The following is an 18,675-nucleotide window of genomic DNA, read 5'->3' as shown; positions in this document are numbered from 1 at the left end:
CAGCCCATGGGTTGAATGTGGCCCATAGGTGGTGGTTACTACTTTTTTTTTTTTTTTTGATATAGGGTCTGCTTTGTCACCCAGGCTGGAGTGTAGTGGCGTGATCATGGCTCACTGCAGCCTTGAACTCCCAGGCTCAAGTTATCCTCCCACCTCAGCCTCCTGAGTAGCTGGGACTACAGGTGTGTGCCACCACACCTGGCTAATTTTTTGATTTTTAGTAGAGATGAGGTTTTGCCATGTTGGGCTCAAGCAGTTCTTCCGCCTCACTTCCCAAAGTGGTGGGATTACAGGCGTGAGCCACCACGCCCCTGTGGTGTTTACATTTAAAAAAAAATTAGTTGCTGATACATAAACATTAAAGGGTTTCAATAAATATCCAAACTTCTGCCTTCCCTTACAAAACCAGAGGCGTTGACAGCACTAAGCTGAAGTTGAGTATCAGCTGCCCCTCTTAGAAAGTGCCCCTTCCCTTATTTAAGAAGAGTCTGCTCTGACTCTAGACACTGTTGTACACAACCCCTGCCATATGGTGCACATGGGGCATTAACAATCTCTTGACAATTGAGGTTACTTGTCTTTATGTTTGTACAGATCTTGGTTGTGGAATCTTTAATTCTGGTTGGTTTGTGCAAATGCATGGAAAACAAAAGAATCATCGTTATAAATAAATTGAAGCTTGAGGATGACTTCGTAAAAGAACTAATATTTGCAAAGAAAGGGGACGAGGACATTTTCTAATAAGCATTAGCCAGGGGCAGCCACCCCCAAGTACATTTTATTCCCAGGTATATTTATTTTGGGACTAATAAATAGCAATCAAAACAGAGTAAGTGGAAGGTCTTTTTTGTAAGGGTAAGATGACTGTGTTCCTGCAGCCTGGACACTGACTGCTGCAATGAAATTGGATCTCTTGAGCATGTCTTCCAAGGACAGATCTGGATAGTAAGCCAGGTAGAAGGCCAGAGCTCCCACAAAGCTGTCACCAGCACCCTGTAATTAAAAGCACAGTTTTGAAGATAAGCATGTAGTCAATCTGTTGCCCAAACTGCATATTTTAAAAATATTTAAGTAAACTTAATTTTAGTTTTAGATTTACAGAAAAGGTACAAGGATAATACAGAGTTTCCACGTACTCATATCATACCGAGTTCTGTTAACATCTTACTGTGGTACATTTATCACCACTAAAGAAATAATATATCATTAACTGAATGTCATACTTTTTTCGGAGTTTACTAGTTTTGCTTAATGTCCTTTTTCTGTTCCAGGATCCCATCCAACATACCATATTACATTTAATTGTCATATTTCCATAGACTCCTGTAGGCTGTGATAGTTTCTTAGACATTCTTTGTTTTTGATGATTTTTTTTTCTGTTTTTTAAAGAGACATGGTCTCACTCTGTTGCCCAGGCTGAAGTGCAGTGGCACAATCATAGCTCACTGAAGCCTGGGCTCAACTCCTGAGTGAGTGAACTGGCTGGGCACAAGCAATCCTCCTGCTTCAGCATCCCAAGTAGCTGGGACTACAGGCATGTGCAATACCTAGCTAATTTTTAAAAATTTTAATTAAAAAAAAAAAAAAGGGTCTCACTATGTTGACCTGCCTGTTCTTGAACTGCTGGCCTCAAGCAATCCTCCTGCCTCAGCATCCCAAATGGTGGGATTACAGGTGTCAGCCACTGCACCTGGCTGTTGTTGATAACTTTGATAGTTTTGAGGAGAACTGGTCGCGTATTTTGTAGCACATACCTTAACTGAGATATGTCCGTTTTTCTCACAGGCTGTGGTTATGGTTTTTGGAAGACCACAGAGGTGAAATGTCATTTTCATCACATCATATTAAGGGCACAAATCATCAACATGACTTCTTACTGATGGTGTTAACCTTGATCACCTGGCTAAGGTAGTCTTTGCCAAGTTTCTCCACTGTAAAGTTACTTTGCTCCCTTTTTTCATGTTGCACTCTTTGTTTTTTTAATTTTAATTTTTTTTTCATGTTGGAAAGCAAGTCATTACGTGTATTCTACTCTTAAGCGTTGGGGAATTATTCTCTGAAGTTATGCTCTATCTCCTTAAGGGTGGAGTTTCTATGCTCTGTCTCCTTAAGGGTGGAGTTTCTATGCTCTATCTCCTTAAGGAGAATTATTTGGAATTCTTCTGTATGGGAGGTTGGTCTCTTCCATTTATTTATTCAGTCATTTATATCAGTATGAACTCATGGTTATTTGTTTTATTCTCTGGGCTATAATTCAATGCTATATTTTGTTGTTCAAATTGTTCCAGCTTTGGCCATTGGGAACTTTTCCAGTTGGCTCCTGTGTCCCTTTGACATACACCCATCCTTTTGGCTTTGAGTACTTTCTGGCATTACAAGATGCCCCAGGGGGCCGGGTGTGGTGGCTCACACCTGTAATCCTAGCACTTTGGGAGGCTGAGGTGGGCAGATGGCTTGAGCCCAGGAGTTTGAGACCAGACTGGGCAACATGGCAAAACCTCGCCTCTACAAAAACAAAACAAACAAAATCCCCGAAGATGCTCCAGGGTCATCTTCTATAGTCCCTGCCCTAGCCCTAGAATTAGCCATTTCTTCATTAAAAATGCATGCAGAAAGAGCTGAGAGCCATTTGATATTATTTCTAAACCAAATATAGGGACACATCAAGTTTCTTTCCATTTTCTCTGAAGCTCCAAAGATCCAAGCTGGTGAAGGCCATGGAAACAGAAAACATCCTGAGAAAGTCTGTGGACCTGTGCCTTTGGACAGAGCAATACCTGCTCGTGTTTGTCTAACAATTGTGTTCAGGACAATTTAAATGTGACTACACAGTCTCACTTGAAAAACCATTCTTAGGCCGGGCGTGGTGGCTCACGCCTGTAATCCCAGCACTTTGGGAGGGTGAGGCGGGCGGATCACCAGGTCAGGAGATCATCCTGGCTAACACAGTGAAACTATGCCTCTACTAAAAATACAAAAAATTAGCCGGGCGAGGTGGCGGACGCCTGTAATCCCAGCTACTCGGGAGGCTGAGGCAGGAGAATGACATGAACCCGGGAGGTGGAGCTTGCAGTGAGCTGAGATTGTGCCACTGCACTCCAGACTGGGCGACAGAGCAAGACTCCGTCTCAGAAAAAAAAAAAAGAAAAGAAAAACCATTCTTGTATTCAACAGCTCTCAGGGTCATTTTCTACCTCTTCCCAGTTTGCTGTTCCTTAGACCTAAGTAAGGGCTTTCATAACAAATCCTGAAGCTATACCTCAGGCTTTTTAAACACCTTGGCATGCAAGATTGTTTCAGTCACAGTTGATGTATTTAATGGGCTCTGTGCCCAGCACAGTGATGGGTGCTAGAAAAGGACTAAAATCCATTGTGGATTAAATGCTAAATAGTATTGCAGAATTTATAAGTACTGTTAGATTTTAAGAAGGGGTTTGAAGAAAGCGCCCCCCCCCAGCCCCCATCGGAAGGGAGTCCTTATAGAATGAGCCAGATTTATAAAGAGAAGGCAGACCTCAAAGAATAAAGACACAGGAGGAGGAAGGACCAGAGTGAGCTCATGAGACCATGAGTGGCTTTAAGGAGAATGACATTTCCCCTTGTTTACGCAGACAAAGCCATCAATATTAAACTTGCCAAGGGGTGATAGTAATGCAGGTGTGAATGCAACTTTCATTCCCCCCATGAATGCTGTCTGAGTGCCTAAAATGTGTTAGGCCCTATGCTAGGTGCTTTGCAACGTTTACTGGTCTTTCCTGGAGGATGCAACGGAGAAAGAAACAGACGTGGTTCCTTCCCACTCTCAGTTTACAGCACAGCAGCCGACATGAGAAAGGCCTGAAACCTGAGGAACTATGAGCTGACTGGAGGGTTATTATGAAAACATGGAAAATGCCACAAGATATGAAGAGTTATGGCAAACTCTCCGATGCCAAGTCTTGACTCCTCCTTACATTACATACAAAATTAAATTCCAGCTAAAGTCTTGAATGTAAAAAACAAAACAGTAAAATAATAAGATGAAAATTTTGATGAATATTTTTGTATAACCCCAGACAGGGAAAATATAAGCAAGTCAGTAAACACAAAAAGAGATAATGAAAAAAATAACAGGTTTTTAATTTTATAAACGTATTTTAAAAATTATATGTCCAAAGATACTATAAATAAAGCCAAGTGAAAAAGTACAGATTTGGTGAAAATCCTTGCAATACATGTAACATATCCTCAGTATTCAAATAATATCTTCAAACTGCTAGGAAAAAGACAAATGTGGGATAAAAGTGAATAAAGATATAGGCCTGCAATTTCAGAAAAGGAAATGTATATGGTCAGTAAGTAATAAACATATGAAAAGATGGTCAATGACTAGAAAATGTGTAACGCTCAGACGGGCGCAATGGCTCATGCTAGTAATCCCAGCACTTTGGGAGGCTGAGGCGGGTGGATCACGAGGTCAGGAGTTCAAGACCAGCCTGGCCAAGATGGTGAAACCCTGTCTCTACTAAAAATACAAAAATTAGCTGGGCGTGATGGCACTTGCCTGTAATCCCAGCCACTTGGGAGGCTGAGGCAGAGAACTGCTTAAACCTGGGAGACAGAGGTTGCAGTGAGCCGAGATCACACCACTGCACTCCAGCCTGGGCGACAGAGCGAGACTCCATCTCAAAAAAAAAAAAAAAAAAAGAAAGAAAATGTGTAACGCTCTTTGATTCAACAATTTCAATCCTGCTCCTGGGAATCTCCTACAGAAGGAAAAGCTCCTGTAATATAGAAATATAGGTACAAAGATGCTTATTGCTGCATTATTTTCAAAGGCAAAACAGTGGAAACCGTCTGATTGTCTATCAAATAGGATGAATAAACTGGTACATTCTTATTATGGAAAAGTATGCAGCTATTAACGAGAAAAGTCTAGCAACAGAAGCACATACTTGGAGAAATGTCCATTAGTTAAGTCAAAAAAGGAGGTTTCAGCATCCATGATCCCATTTGGGGGAAAAGAAATAAAAGAATGAAAAAAGACAAATACCTATCTATATGAGCATATGTGTATTTTTTTAAAGAATATAGAGAAAAATGAAGGATATGTATCGAATTGTGAATATTTGGTTTTCTTATGTGCAAGGTACAGGGACAGTGGTCTTTTTTTCTTTATATACTTTCATATTGTTTGATTTGCTATAAGCTTATAATATTTTTCCAAAAAAGTTTCAGATAATAAAAGTATGAATAGGTTAGCCACGCCTCTGTGCCTCCCTACCTTGCACCCTGACCAGAGTGGAGGCACAAGGCGGAAAGGAGACATTCTGGCATTGCCGATAGAAATCAGGTCTACCTACCCCTCTGTTAGCTAGCAAGGTATTTTTTGGCTGCAGACAAGGTTTTTTAGAAAGTTTTAAAAATATGGCTGGGTGCGGTGGCTCATGCCTGTAATCCCAGCACTTTGGGAGGCCAGGGCGGGTAGATCACGAGGTCAGTTCAAGACCAGCCTGGCCAAGATGGTGAAACCCCGTCTCTACTAAAAATACAAAAAATTAGCTGGGTGTGGTGGTGGGTGCCTGTAATCTCAGCTACTCGGGAGGCTGAGGCAGAGAACTGCTTGAACCCGGGAGGTGGAGGTTGCAGTGAGCCAAGACCATGCCACTGCACTCCCACCTGGGTGACAGAGTGAAACTCTGCCTCAAAAAAAAAAAAAAAGAAAAGAAGAAAGTTTAAAAAATATTGTACCCACACCTGAAACACTCTTAAAATCACTTAAATTCCTTTCCACTACAGCCAAGGCCAGGGAAACACAGGGCTTGGTGGAACTGTGTGTGCTGGAAGCATTATTTAGGCAGCAACAATTCTCACAACTTGATTACCCTTCATTCTCAGGGTTACATCATGTGTTGCTTTTTTCTTTCTTTCTTTTGAGATACGGTCTCGCTCTGTCACCCAGGATGGAGTGCAGTAGCATAATCGTAGCTCACTGATGCCTTGATCTCCCAGGCTCAAGCAATCCTTCCACCTCAGCCTCCTGAGTAGCTGGGACCACAGGTGTGCCCCACCATACCCAGCTAATCTTTTTATTTTTTGTAGAGATGAGGTTGGCCAGGCACGGTGGCTCACGTCTGTAATCCCAGCACACTGGGAGCAAGACCAGCCTGGGCAACGTCGCGAAGCCCAGTATCTACAAAGAACATAAAAATTAGCTGGGCATTGTGGTGTGTGCCTGTAGTCCTAGCTACCTGGGAGGCTGAGGCAGGAGGATCACCTGAGCCCAGGGATGTCAAGCCTGCAGTGAGCCGTGATCATGTCACTGCACTCCAGCCTGGGCGAAAGAGTGAGATCCTGTCCAAACAAACAAATAAAACAAATAAGTAGCCAGGGTCTTCCCATGTCGCCCAGGCTGGTCTCAAACTCCTGGGCTCAAGGGATCCTCCCGCCTTGGCCTCCCAAAGTGCTGGGATTACAGCTACGAGCCACTGTGCCTGGCCTACACACTGTGTTGGTAGAGAATAGAAGATAAGTCCTTCCTATATTAAAAATAAGGGGTTCCCAACAAAGAAAACTCTAGACTAGATGGCTTCGCTGGATAAAATCCTTGCAAACATTTAAGTAAGAAGTAATCCTAATTCTACACAAATTCTTTAAGAAAATAGAAGAGCCAAGGAAACACTATATAATGCTAGTGTCGCCATGATACCAAAACCAGACAATGACATTGCAAGAAAACAAAAAAGATCAATACCCTTTGTGAATATAGATGTAAAAACCTTAACTTTTTAAAGCAAATTAAATAAATATATGTGTGTGTATATATATATATATAAAATATATGATAATGCATCGTGACCAAGTAGAATTTATCCCAGGAATGCAAGATTGGTTTAACATTTTAAAAAATCAATGTAATTCAGTAATATTAAAAACCTTATGATTATATCAACAGGAGCTGAAAAAGCATATGACAAAATTCTACATTCATTCATGATAAAAGTTCAGCAAATTTAGAAAGAAGGTGTAACTTGATCTTCTTGATAAAGAGCATTTATGAAAAATCTACAGCTAACATCATACTCAACCAGAAAGACTGAATGCTTCCTCCCTAATATTGGGAACAATCAAAGATGTCTGTTCTCACTACTTCTACTCAACATTGTACTGGATTGCCTAGCCAGTGCAAAAGGACAGGGGAAAAAAAAGAAAGAAAAGGCATACAGATTGAAAAGGAAGAAGTAAAACACTTTTTCTTTGTAGATGACATAGTGACCTATGTAGAAAATCCTAAGAAGTCCAGCCAAAAAGCTACTAGAAATAGGTTTAGCAAGGTAACAGGACACAAGGTCACTATAAAAAACCAACTGTGGCCGGGCGCGGTGGCTCACGCCTGTAATCCCAGCACTTTCAGAGGCCGAGATGGGTGGATAACAAGGTCAGGAGATCGAGACCATCCTGGCTAACATAGTGAAACCCCGTCTCTACTAAAAATACAAAAAAAATTAGCCGGGCATGGTGGCAGGCACCTGTAGTCCCAGCTACTTGGGAGGCTGAGGCAGGTGAGTGGTGTGAACCCGGGAGGTGAAGCTTGCAGTGAGCCAAGATCGCATCACTGTACTCCAGCCTGGGTAACAGAGTGAAAAAAACCAATTGTATTTCTATCTATTAGCAATGAACAAGAACTCAAAGTTATCAAAACATTTGCAACAGCATTTTAAAAATGAAGTATTTAAGGCTAAATTTAACCAAATATATGTAAGATCTATCCACTCTTGCTATGGAAAGTAAAAGAAAAATTAAAGAAAAATAAATGGTGAGAGTTTCAAGGATTGGAAAACTCAATATTCTTAAGATACCAATTCTCCCCAAATTGATCTATAGATTAATGCAATTCCAATAAAAATCCCAGCTGGCAATTATTGTAAATTAATAAACTGATTTTAAAATGTATATGTAAATGGAAATGACCTATAATAGCCAAAACAGTTTTGAAAAAGAACAAACTTTTTCCAGGCTTACCATAAGCTACAGTAATTAGACAGAGAGATACTGACATAAGGATAGACACATAGCTCACTTGATAACTTGATAGAAGAGTCCAGATACAGACCCACAAACATATGGTCAACTTATTTCCAACAAAGGTATAGGTTGAGTATCCCTTATCTGAAATACATGGGACCAGAGATGTTTTGGATTTCAGATTTTTTTTTTGGATTTTTGTAATATTTGCATTATACTCACTGGTTGAGTATCTCTTATCCAAAAATTTGAAATCCAATATACTCCAATGAACATTTCTTTCGAGGATCAGGTTGGCACTGAAAAAATTTTAGATTTTGAAGCTTTTTTTTTTTTTTGAGACAGGGTCTCACTCTGTTGCCCAGACTGGAGTGTGCTGGCATGATCTTGGCTCACTGTAACCTCCGCCTCCTGGGTTTAAGCAATCCTCCCACTTCAGCCTCCCAAGTAGCTGGGAGTATAGATGTGTGCCACCACACCTGGCCTTTTTTTTTTTTTTTTTTTTTTTTTTTTTTTTTTTTTGAGTCAGAGTCTCACTCTGTAGCCCAGGCTGGAGTGCAATGGTGCTATCTTGACTCACTGTAACTTCTGCCTCCTGGGTTCAAGCAATTCTCCTGCCTCAGCCTCCCAAGTAGCTGGGATTACAGGCATCTGCCACCACGCCTGGCTAATTTTTGTATTTTTAGTAGAGACAAGATTTCACCATATTGGCCAGGCTGGTCTCGAGCTCCTGACCTCGTGATCAACCCGCCACGCCCTCCCAAAGTGCTGGGATTACAGGCGTGAACCACCATGCCTGGCCAGCTAATTTTTTTATGTATGAGTGTGTGTGCGTGTGTGTGTGTGTATAGAGAGAGAGAGAAAGAGAGAGACAGAGATGGGGTTTCACCATGTTGCCCAGGCTGGTCTTGAACTCCTAGGCTCAAGGGATCTACCTGCCTTGGCCTCTTGAAGTGCTGAGATTACAAGTGTGATTACAGGGATGACACTGCACCTGGCCCATGATTTTGAAGCATTTTGGATTGCGGATTTTGGATTAGGGAAACTCAACCTGTACCCAGTAATTCAATGGAGGAAAGGGCAGTCTTGTAAACAAATAGTTCTGGGACAAATGGTTATCCATATGCAAGAACACAAACCCTTACTTCACACCATAGACAACAATTAACTCAAAATGGGTCACAAACTTAAATGTAAGAGTTGAAACAACAAACTTCTAGAAGAAGACAGGAGAAAAGCTGTAACCTTGTGCTAGGCAGATTTCTTAGGACACCAAAAGCACAAAGATTAAAAAACCTGATAAACTGAAATTTATCAAAATTTAAAGCCTTTGCCCTTCAAAAGAATATCAAAAGATAAGCCATGGAGTGGGATAAAATATTTGCAAAACATGTATCTGGTAAAGTACTGTTATAACTCAATAATACAACCCAATAAGACCAACAACCCAATAAAAATGGGCAAGAGATTTGAACAGAAGCTTCATCAAAGAAGCTTCATCATGCATATGCCAAATAAGTATATGAAAAGATGCTCAATATCATCAGACACTAGGGAAATGCAAATTCAAAACACAGTGAGATGGCATTATATACCTAGTACAAAGACTAAAATGTTTGAAGCTGAAAGTACCAATGGTTGGTGTAAATGTGGAGATACGAGAAGTCTTATTCATTGCTTGTGGGAATGCAAAATGATACAGACACTTTGGAAAATAGTTTGGCAGTTTCCTAATAATGTTAAACATATATTTATAAAACCCAGCAATTCTATTCCTAGCTATTTATCCAAAAGAAATGAAAGTATATATCCACATAAAGACCTATATGTGAATGTTTACAGCAGCATTATTTATAATCACTCCAAACTGGAAACAATCCAGATGTTGTAGAACTGATGAATGGATAAACAAACTGTGGCACATCCAGACAAGGCAATACTACTTAGCAATAAAATGGAAGGAACTGCTGATAAAACAGCATGGATGAATCTCAAAAGAATTATGCTAAGTGGGAGAAACCAGGCACAAAAGACTACATGTCGTATTGTATGATTTTTGTGATGGTGAATTTTATGTGTTAACTTGACTAGGTTGAATGATGCCCACATAGCTGGTTAAACATTATTTCTGTTTAATAGAAATAATGTTTCTGTGTCTGTGACAGTGTTTCTGGAAGAGACTGTCATTTTAATTTGTAGACTGAGTAAAGAAGATTGGTCCTCACCAATGTGGGCAGGCATCTTCTAATCTGTTGAGGGCGTGGATGGAACTAAAAGGCAGAAGGCAAATTCTTTTTCTCTCTCCTTGAGCTAGGACATCTATGTTCTCCCCTCTCCCTCAGCACACTAACTGGGATCTCAGGCCTTTGACCTCAGACTAAATTGTACCCCTGGCTTTCCTAGTTCTCCATCTTGCAGATCGTGGGCCTTCATGGCTTCCATAACTGCACGTGTCAATTCCCATAATAAATCTACACACACACATACACTACATATACATATACATATACATATACATATACATATACATATACATATACATCTCTCTTCTTGGTCTGATTTCTCTGGTGAACCCCAACTAATATTAATTCATTTATATGAAATCCTAGAAAAGGTAAAAATGTGGCAAAAGAAAGCAGGCGAGGGGCTGGGGAGTACTGACTGCAAAGGGACTGCACAGGAACTTTCTGGGGTGATGAAAATACTCTAGGTTATGATTATAGTGGTGATTAAATGACTGTATACATTCATCAAAACTCATTGAATCATGCACTGAAAATGGGTAAAATCTTATTGTATAAAAATTCTATCTAATACAACTGATTTTTTAAAAAGGCAGAGGGGTGGGTATGTGTATTGAGTTATACAGGAGTGTCAGGTTTGAAAACCTTGACAGTTATTTCCTGGGTTTACTATTGATTTACTCCAAAGTGCGTGGTTGAGATAATTATTGAGATTTACTGTGGGCCATGCTTAAGTGTTTTGATTGGCATATGAGAAGTTATTTGTCCTTATATTGAGAGCTCCAATTCCACCTCTGCTCTTCCAGTCTAAAGATTTCTTTCTTCTGGCAGCGTGGGCTTTGGAGTAAGATAGACCTGTATGTGAATCTTGGCCTCACCACTTACTAGCTTTATGACATTGGGGAAATTAATGTAAATTCTCTTTGTTTTCTTATATATAAAATGAAGTTATTAACATCTCTCTCATAAGGATTTTGTGAACATTAAAAAACAGCTCAACTTTCAATAGAAAAGAGAAATTAAAAAATAAAAGCTAAACAACTGTTAGTTCTTTCCTTTCTGACCAAAAGCATTTCTAGTCTTTTCCCTAATTAAAAGTTGATGGCTTTGTTTCCACTGAATCTATCATCCCTTAGTGCTCAATCTTTTTACCTAAAATCAATGAACAGAACTCTTAACACATGTCATTTCTTCATTATTTTTTCACTTCCTCCCTTGACCTCCCTTGCTCTTTTGCACACCCTCCACGCAGACCGGGCATATTCACTTCACTGCTGGTTCACGCTCTGCCCTTCTCCCTTCCTTCTTGCCCTGCCAAGTCCCCTTTGTCTGTGTCTAGTTTGGAAGCCATTGATCCTGCCAGTCTTCTTTACCTTTTTGGGCCTTCATTCAAAACCCTTTGCTGTCTTTCTTTAGAAGGCCCTGCTCCTTTATGATATCTTCCCAGAGTACCTCATTTTGCCAGAGTTACTCGAAACACTTCAACAACCTATGGCTTAACCCAACAATTCCTATAAAAGGTCAGCATTCTATTTCCTGTTTGCCTTGGTATAGAGTGGAGTATAGATTAAATGGCCAAATCCACATCCAGAAAGAGCTCTGGCTGCAATTAGGTTGACTCATCCACAAAATGCAAAGCAATTTACTTAAAGGATTCTGAAAATAGATAAATTGTCAACAGTCGCATTAAATGTTATTAAGAATCCACAAGTCTATACTGATATAAAATAAATAAATATACTGGAGAAAGAAAAATTCTTCCTTACAGTAGAATGCCAGCTAGTAAAAACCTTTAAAAAGTCACTATTCTGCAACTATCATAGTGCTGTCTGATTCAGGGAGGAATCATCAATGGAGGCATTAACACTGCTGGGTAAAGGTAGGATGAGGGTAGGATATTTACAAGTTATAAATAATCCCCCCACAGATTATGTATTAATTACAGAGGCAAAAAGAGTAATTGTACACTTGAGAAACCTGGTAGGCGCCACCTTAACCAAGTGACCAACAGTAGCATCACCAATAAGAAGACAAACTGACACCACTGCTCCCTGATGTGGCCCTGGAGAAGGACACAAGGTCACGGATGTAGTATTCCTGCCTCAAATGCATAAGAGAGACCTAAATTGACATACATTCTACAAAACAATGAGCTTGTGCTGTTCAAAAAATATCAGTGTCATGAAAGACAACATAGTTTAAGAATCTGTTCCATATTCAAGGAGACTAAAGCAACACATAGTCTTGGATTGGATCCTGAACCAAAAATGATAAAAAACCACTATTGGGACATTACAGGACTGTACATATAAGATTATCTCCATGTAAAACTTTTTGAATTTGATAATTATATTGTATTTTTGTTATGTCCTTTTTTTCAGGAGACATATCCTGAAGTATTAAGAGGTAGAATCATGATGTCTGTGACTTACTCTCAAATAGAAAAAAGGATGATATTGATGTATTTTGAGAGAAAGCAATAAAACAAATGTGGCAAAATGCTAATATTGGGGAAACTAGGTGAAGAATATATGGGGCTACTGCAACTTTTCTGTAAGTTTTACTTTTTAAAAATGAAAAATTTTATTAAAGAAGTTTTGGGGGCTGGGCGCGGTAGCTCACGCCTGTAATCCCAGCACTTTGGGAGGCCAAGGCTGGCGGATCGCCTGAGATTGAGAGTTCAAGACCAGCCTGACCAACATGGAGAAACCCCATCCCTACTAAATACAAAATTAGCCGGGTGTGGTGGTGCATGCCTGTAATCTCAGCTACTTGGGAGGCTGAGGCAGGAGAATCGCTTGAACCTGGGAGGCGGAGGTTGTGGTGAGCTGAGATTACGCCACTGCACTCCAGCCTGGGCAACAAGAGCGAAACTCTGTCCCCCAAAAAAATATTAAAAAAATAATAATAATAAAGAAGTTTTAAAAATCCCAAATGTGAGAAAGAAATCAACATCAGTCACTCTTTGTGAATTTGCAAATGGGCCAATTTCTACCCCTGAATGATTTCTCTCTCTTTTTAATTAAGTGGACATCTGCTATAAGTCGGGGTAGACTGAAGTGAAGCTCTTTCCCACACTTGGGAATACCCACCTCATTGAGGCAGTTTCTGTTGTAACCATGAACTAGAAAATGACACCCCCATGAAACAATGAGAGGACTGGGAGGAACACTTTCTTTCTTTTTTTTGAGCTGGAGTTTTCGCTCTTGTTGCCCAGGCTGGAGTAGAATAGTGCGATCTCGGCTCACTGCAACCTCCGCCTCCCGGGTTCAAGCAATTCTCCTGCCTCAGTCTCCCATGTAGCTGGGATTACAAGCATGTGTCACCATGCCCGGCTAATTTTTGTATTTGTAGTAGCCACAGGGTTTCAACATGTTGGCCAGGCTGGTCTCAAACTCCTGACCTTGGGTGATCCGCCTGCCTCGGTCTCCCAAAGTGCTGGGATTACAGGTGTGAGCCACTGTGCCCAGCCCTGGAGGAACACTTTTTAGCTGTGACAGTGATTGCCAAAAAACAAAAAACTGAGGCCTGGGATGTTAGTGGCAGCCCTGTTGTGATGGTATCCAGCGCCCTGTGCCAAGACCACCACTGGTTTCTTCTGTTTTCAACCAAGAACCATGACAGAGGCAATCTCCATGTGTTAAACTCTTATGAGAGGTCGGAAATCTCGTCCATGTCTTTCCCTGCTGACTCCTTAGAGTTTTACCATCCCTTAAAAGTACTGTGTGTTCAATTAATGCTTGCTGATGGGCCGTCTCTCAGTTGCCCCAGTCTCCACCTTCTCACCAGATGTGAGATGCAGGGGTTCTGTGTTTTTCTGCACAAAGAGGGCAGCAGTTGGACTACTGAGCCCCAAACCACAAAGAAGCAGGGAGGCTCCTGGCTGACAGGGGCCTTCGGGTCAAAGACAAGAAGGCTGATCTGAAAAGTCACATTACATCCAACAATGGAAAAACTCTTTGAAATTTAAACATAAAAGGGGCAGAAAAGGCCTTGTACTCTTTACAGAGGAGTGGAAGGGTAAGGAAGAGAGTGAACTTTTACTGTTTGCTCCTCATCAAGAGGCAGCAAAGCTGGGTATTTATACACACACACACACACACACACACGCAACATTGACCTCATTTCATCTTCACACTGACCCTGCACTCCGCCGCCATTGAAACTTGAGGGAATTGAGTCTCAGAAACATCCAGTCATTTGTCCAGAGTCACAGAGCTGGTAAATGGCAGAGCTGCACTTTGTACCCAGACCCAGTGATTCCTGCTGTCATCCTGTTCCACCACCCAGTGAAGGTTTGGGGCAAGCAGGCAAAGAGGGAGGGAAAAAGGAAGGAAATTAAGCTGAAAAGAGTCTCCCTCCCTTTTGACATCCTGTAATCCCTTTGTATTTCTCTTAGGACTCTAAGTTCATTGTGCTGAACGTTTTCTGTACAAGCCTTCGCTCTGGGACAATCTGAACTCTCTTTAGGGCAGGGACTACTTCTCTTCCCCTCTGTTTCTCCTGCTGCCTTGTCCCTTGCTTTGAGTTGACCTGACTTATTGGTGTTGGATCTATCATGTTCTTCTCTTCCCATGATCGCTTCTAAGGTGACCAGATGGCCCTTGCTGAACTACATGTGACTTTCTTTTGTGTTAGTGAAAATGAAGGTTAGGTTGCCATGGCCCAGAGTTACTTGATATTCTCATTGTTGAATCTATTTATACCACAAAGCTTTCAAGTGCCAATAAATTACTTGGCTGTTGATTCACATCTTCAGTATAACTATTTTTATACACTGGTATGATTTTTTTTTTTAAATGGAAAGTGCTTTAAAAGTAGGAGCTGTATTGTATCACTGTGATTTTCCTGTAAGTCAAGTACTTTCCAATCAATCATTCTTGGAATAATGAAATAGTTCTCATTGATACAACATGATGGTTTTAACCTTTTACTGAAAATCATTTTTGTGCCAAAAGGGGTGATGGCATAATTCATCTTCCTTCAATATAATACCCATGTGGCTACTACCCTTTGCCTTCTCACAGTGATTTCCTCTTAAGGAAGAGCTGCTCTTATAGAATGGGTGTGGCATCTGAAACCCCTGCCTTCCTGAGGTCCTTGACACTTCTGGGTTCTGAGTTCTAGTGGTGCCCATGGAGGAAGCTGGGGAATCAGGGAAGCGCAAGGACAGGAGAACTGGCCCCATGGAATACCTGAGCCTTCTAGTGGGGGTGGGAGGGGTGCCGATGGGGAGGGTTGAGGACTTAGCAGGGCTGGTGAGAGATGACACTCATGAGCAGCCGGTGAGATGACCCCAAGGGGAGAATCTGAGAGGCAGGAGCCCCTGAGGCAGCGCCTGGAGCTGGGTGTGGGTCTGGGTGGGCAGCCTCTGCTGCTAGGGCTCGAGGCAATGTTGCCATAGGGAGGCTGGTTTCTTATTTCCCTTCCCCTCTGTTTCAGACAATCCTGTCTGTCCACAGCTGCCTCACTCCCCTCTCCCTCCCATTGTCCCTTGCCTGCCTGGGCCCTTGACTATGGCCATGGGTTAGTTCCTTCATTGAAGGTACCCGACTCATGTCCCTGCTTCTTAAGGCTCTGCTCTCTAATAAACGCTGTGGAGCTGGCATAAATGTGTGACATCCGCAGCAGAGCACACTTCCATGTTAATCTGAGTCTGCTGGTCTGCGATAGCTTTTGTTTTGAGGCTCTGCTCAGAGTCAGGCTCTCTGCTGAGTGCTTTCCAGGTTATGGCCTTTGTTTTCATTAGAATCCAGGGGAGGTAGGCTTATTTGGGGCTGCGGTGTACGATTAGGCAAAGTGGCATTGCGCAAGGGTGCCCAGCTGAGGGCTGAGAGTGGGCTGTGGGCCATGGCCAGCTCACCAAGCTGTGTGCCTATTGAGAGGGGCAGCTTCTTCTATAATAATTTGCACACAGTGTCACAGACGCCAGCAGCAACCTTGGGCCACCCTTATTTTACGCTGAGGAAACTGGGATTCAGGGAGGTTAAATCTCTTGCCCAGTGTAAAGAAAAGGTGGTAAATGGCAGTTGAGATTTGTACCAAGGTCATCTGTGCAGGAATTCAGCAGCAGAGCAGATGGAGAAGCTATTTTGGGGGAAAGAGACTGCCCACATTTTCCCATTTCCCCATGGGAAGGCTTATGTTTTCCATAGTGATGAAGAAATACAGGGATGGAAGAGGGAAGGCCGTGAAGCTCCAGTGAGGCTCCACTGCATGGGGGGTCCATTTTCCTCTGTGTGCTTGTGGCAGGAGCAGAGAACATGAACTAGCATTGTCCTGGGCAGGTGTGGGAGAGGAGCAGGCATACAAAAGAATCAAAGGTTTCGGGAAAGAGTATTTCAGATGAACGATCAGAGAGTCTGACCTGGATCAGGAAAGAAGAGAGGTCAGGAGGAGGTCAACAGGCAAGGAGAAAGTACAAGGAACTAAGACAAGTGGGAACGGCGTAGTAGAGTTGAAAGCCGGGGTTGCTCAGAGAGGAGGATGTGAGGTTTTACTGGAGAAGTGAAGTGGTTCCAAGGAGGTACTAGCAATGTCCTGGAGGTTGTCAAGGGAGTGGGAGGCTGCAGTGGAGTGGAGGTGAAGAGTCACCGGAGTAGAGGGCATCTAGGAGCTATGAGACTTGGTAATGGTTCATCCTCATGGCACTGAAGTCATCCCACATCATGACAACATTGGGACAGAGAGAAAAATGGTCATGTAGGCGCCAAAGTCCTAGATAAACAGACATGGATCAGGAAAGGAAGTTGGGGTGTATGTAGCCATACAGTTTCGGCTGCTATGAATATAATGGGTCCTAAATCAGTATCTTTAGCTCAGACTCTCCTCTGTCTTTGGATTTGTGTATCTAACCACCTGTAAGCCTGCTTCAGGCTCTTGCAGGAAGCTCTAACTCAACACGGCCAAAATGAACTCAAAACTCTGCCTTAACATGGGCCTCTTCTTATCTTTTCAGCTTGTGGCACCTCCACACTGAAAACCTGGGGGTCTCCTGGGCATCTCCTTCCCATATACTTCATCAATCACCAGTTGTCGAGTTTAAATCCTAAATGTTTCTCAAATCTGTCCTCTCATCTCCACCCCTACCCCCACTGCCCCAATAATGTTCACATCACCTCAGAGGGTCACATTAACTTCCTAGCCAGTCTCCTTGCCTCTGGTCTGGACCCTTCCAGCCCATCCTCTACACTACTGCAAATCTGTCCATGTGGCCTCCGTGGCGTCAACTTCTTAACACGGCACACGAGGTTCCCTAAACCACTTTTCCAGTTTCATCGCTTACTTCCTCCTGTTCACTTAAGGAACTTTCTTCTTCCTATTCACTTACGGGTCTCAGTACATGGAGACACCTCCGCTTGGACTTTTCCCTAGACTAACTCCTATACTCATTTTTGGAGACTCAGCTTAGGTATTAACTTGGTCATCACATATTTATTGCCTAGCACTATGTTCAAAGCACAGTGCTGTCCCTGAAACCACCAGTCTCAGGCCCTCTGGCTGCCCCCTGCCGTCCCCTTGAGGGTAGGACACCTGTCTTCATCACCTCTGTGTCCTGAGACCTAGTGCAAGGCCTGGACCGTAGCCGAGGTAGGCACTGACTGAGCCAATAATTGTCAGGAGGATGGGTACTGAGCGATGAGGTGAGGAGCACACAGTGTCCCAGGAACGCCCTGTAGGAGGATGACAATGGAACAGATGCATGAAAGTTCTGGTTTGCCAAATTCCAGTTGATAGAAAAGGGGACAAATTGGAGGAAATGATGGGTATGAAGTGTAGCTGGGAAAAACCCCCAAGTGATGAAAGTCTCCAAGGTAAGATCTTGTCAGGCAGCTCTAACAGATCCCAGACAATCTTGCAAGAATGACGTCACTACCAAGCTTCACTTGTTAGGAATCCGTACCCACGCTGAATGAGTCACTACCCAAACTGCCGAGGGACCCTAACAGTTACAGTGCGTGCATTCCTCCCCGATGTCTTCATGCATTCCATCTCACAAGTAGATGCCACTTTCTTCTCTTTTCAAAACCTCTCCCTACACAAAGCTATTCAGAGCCTACACTGTGGACATGAATTCCTCAGCCATGCTTGTGGTTTTAGAGGCCAGGGAAAAGCAAATGGGATGAAACATGACTAAATCATAAGTCAATGCATTATTTCTTAAAAAAGAATATTGCCAGGGGTTCAGGAAAGGGAGAGAGGGCAAATGTAAACCACCAGGGTCTCTGCTACCTCCCCCCACCATACTGGGGCCACCAGATTCCACCAACAGGGTCAGCCTTGCTGGCTACACTGGGTTTAGGTCAGAATTTCTTCAAGGGAGAGTGTTTCAAGGAGGGCTGCGCCAGCTGCTGAGATGGCTCATACTTAGGCTGGCCCGGGGGCCAGGCTTGCTCTGCGCTCACTTCCAAGTTCTAAAAATGGGGCT

General features: G+C 42.5%; 1 protein-coding gene across 6 annotated transcripts in view; it reads right to left on the bottom strand.

Annotated features, from left to right (window-relative positions):
- Positions 1-686: 686 nt before the first annotated feature.
- Positions 687-18,675, bottom strand: part of RBKS (ribokinase) — a 114,821-nt gene continuing 96,832 nt past the window's right edge. For 4 of the 6 annotated variants that reach the window (XM_024242138.2, XM_063713481.1, XM_002812168.5 and 1 more), the window contains one exon: positions 687-993. In XM_024242138.2, the coding sequence (XP_024097906.1) occupies positions 983-993 (11 nt within the window). In that variant the 3' untranslated portion in view covers positions 687-982. The remainder of the gene's footprint in view (positions 994-18,675) is intronic. The other 2 variants (XR_008522195.1, XR_010136200.1) reach the window with 1 other exon arrangement.

This window comes from Pongo abelii, chromosome 12 (genome assembly GCF_028885655.2).
Source record: "Pongo abelii isolate AG06213 chromosome 12, NHGRI_mPonAbe1-v2.0_pri, whole genome shotgun sequence".
NCBI classification, from domain to species: Eukaryota; Metazoa; Chordata; class Mammalia; order Primates; family Hominidae; genus Pongo; species Pongo abelii.
The sequence above is the reverse complement of the archived record's forward strand: the minus strand, read 5'-3'. Positions and strand labels throughout refer to the sequence as shown.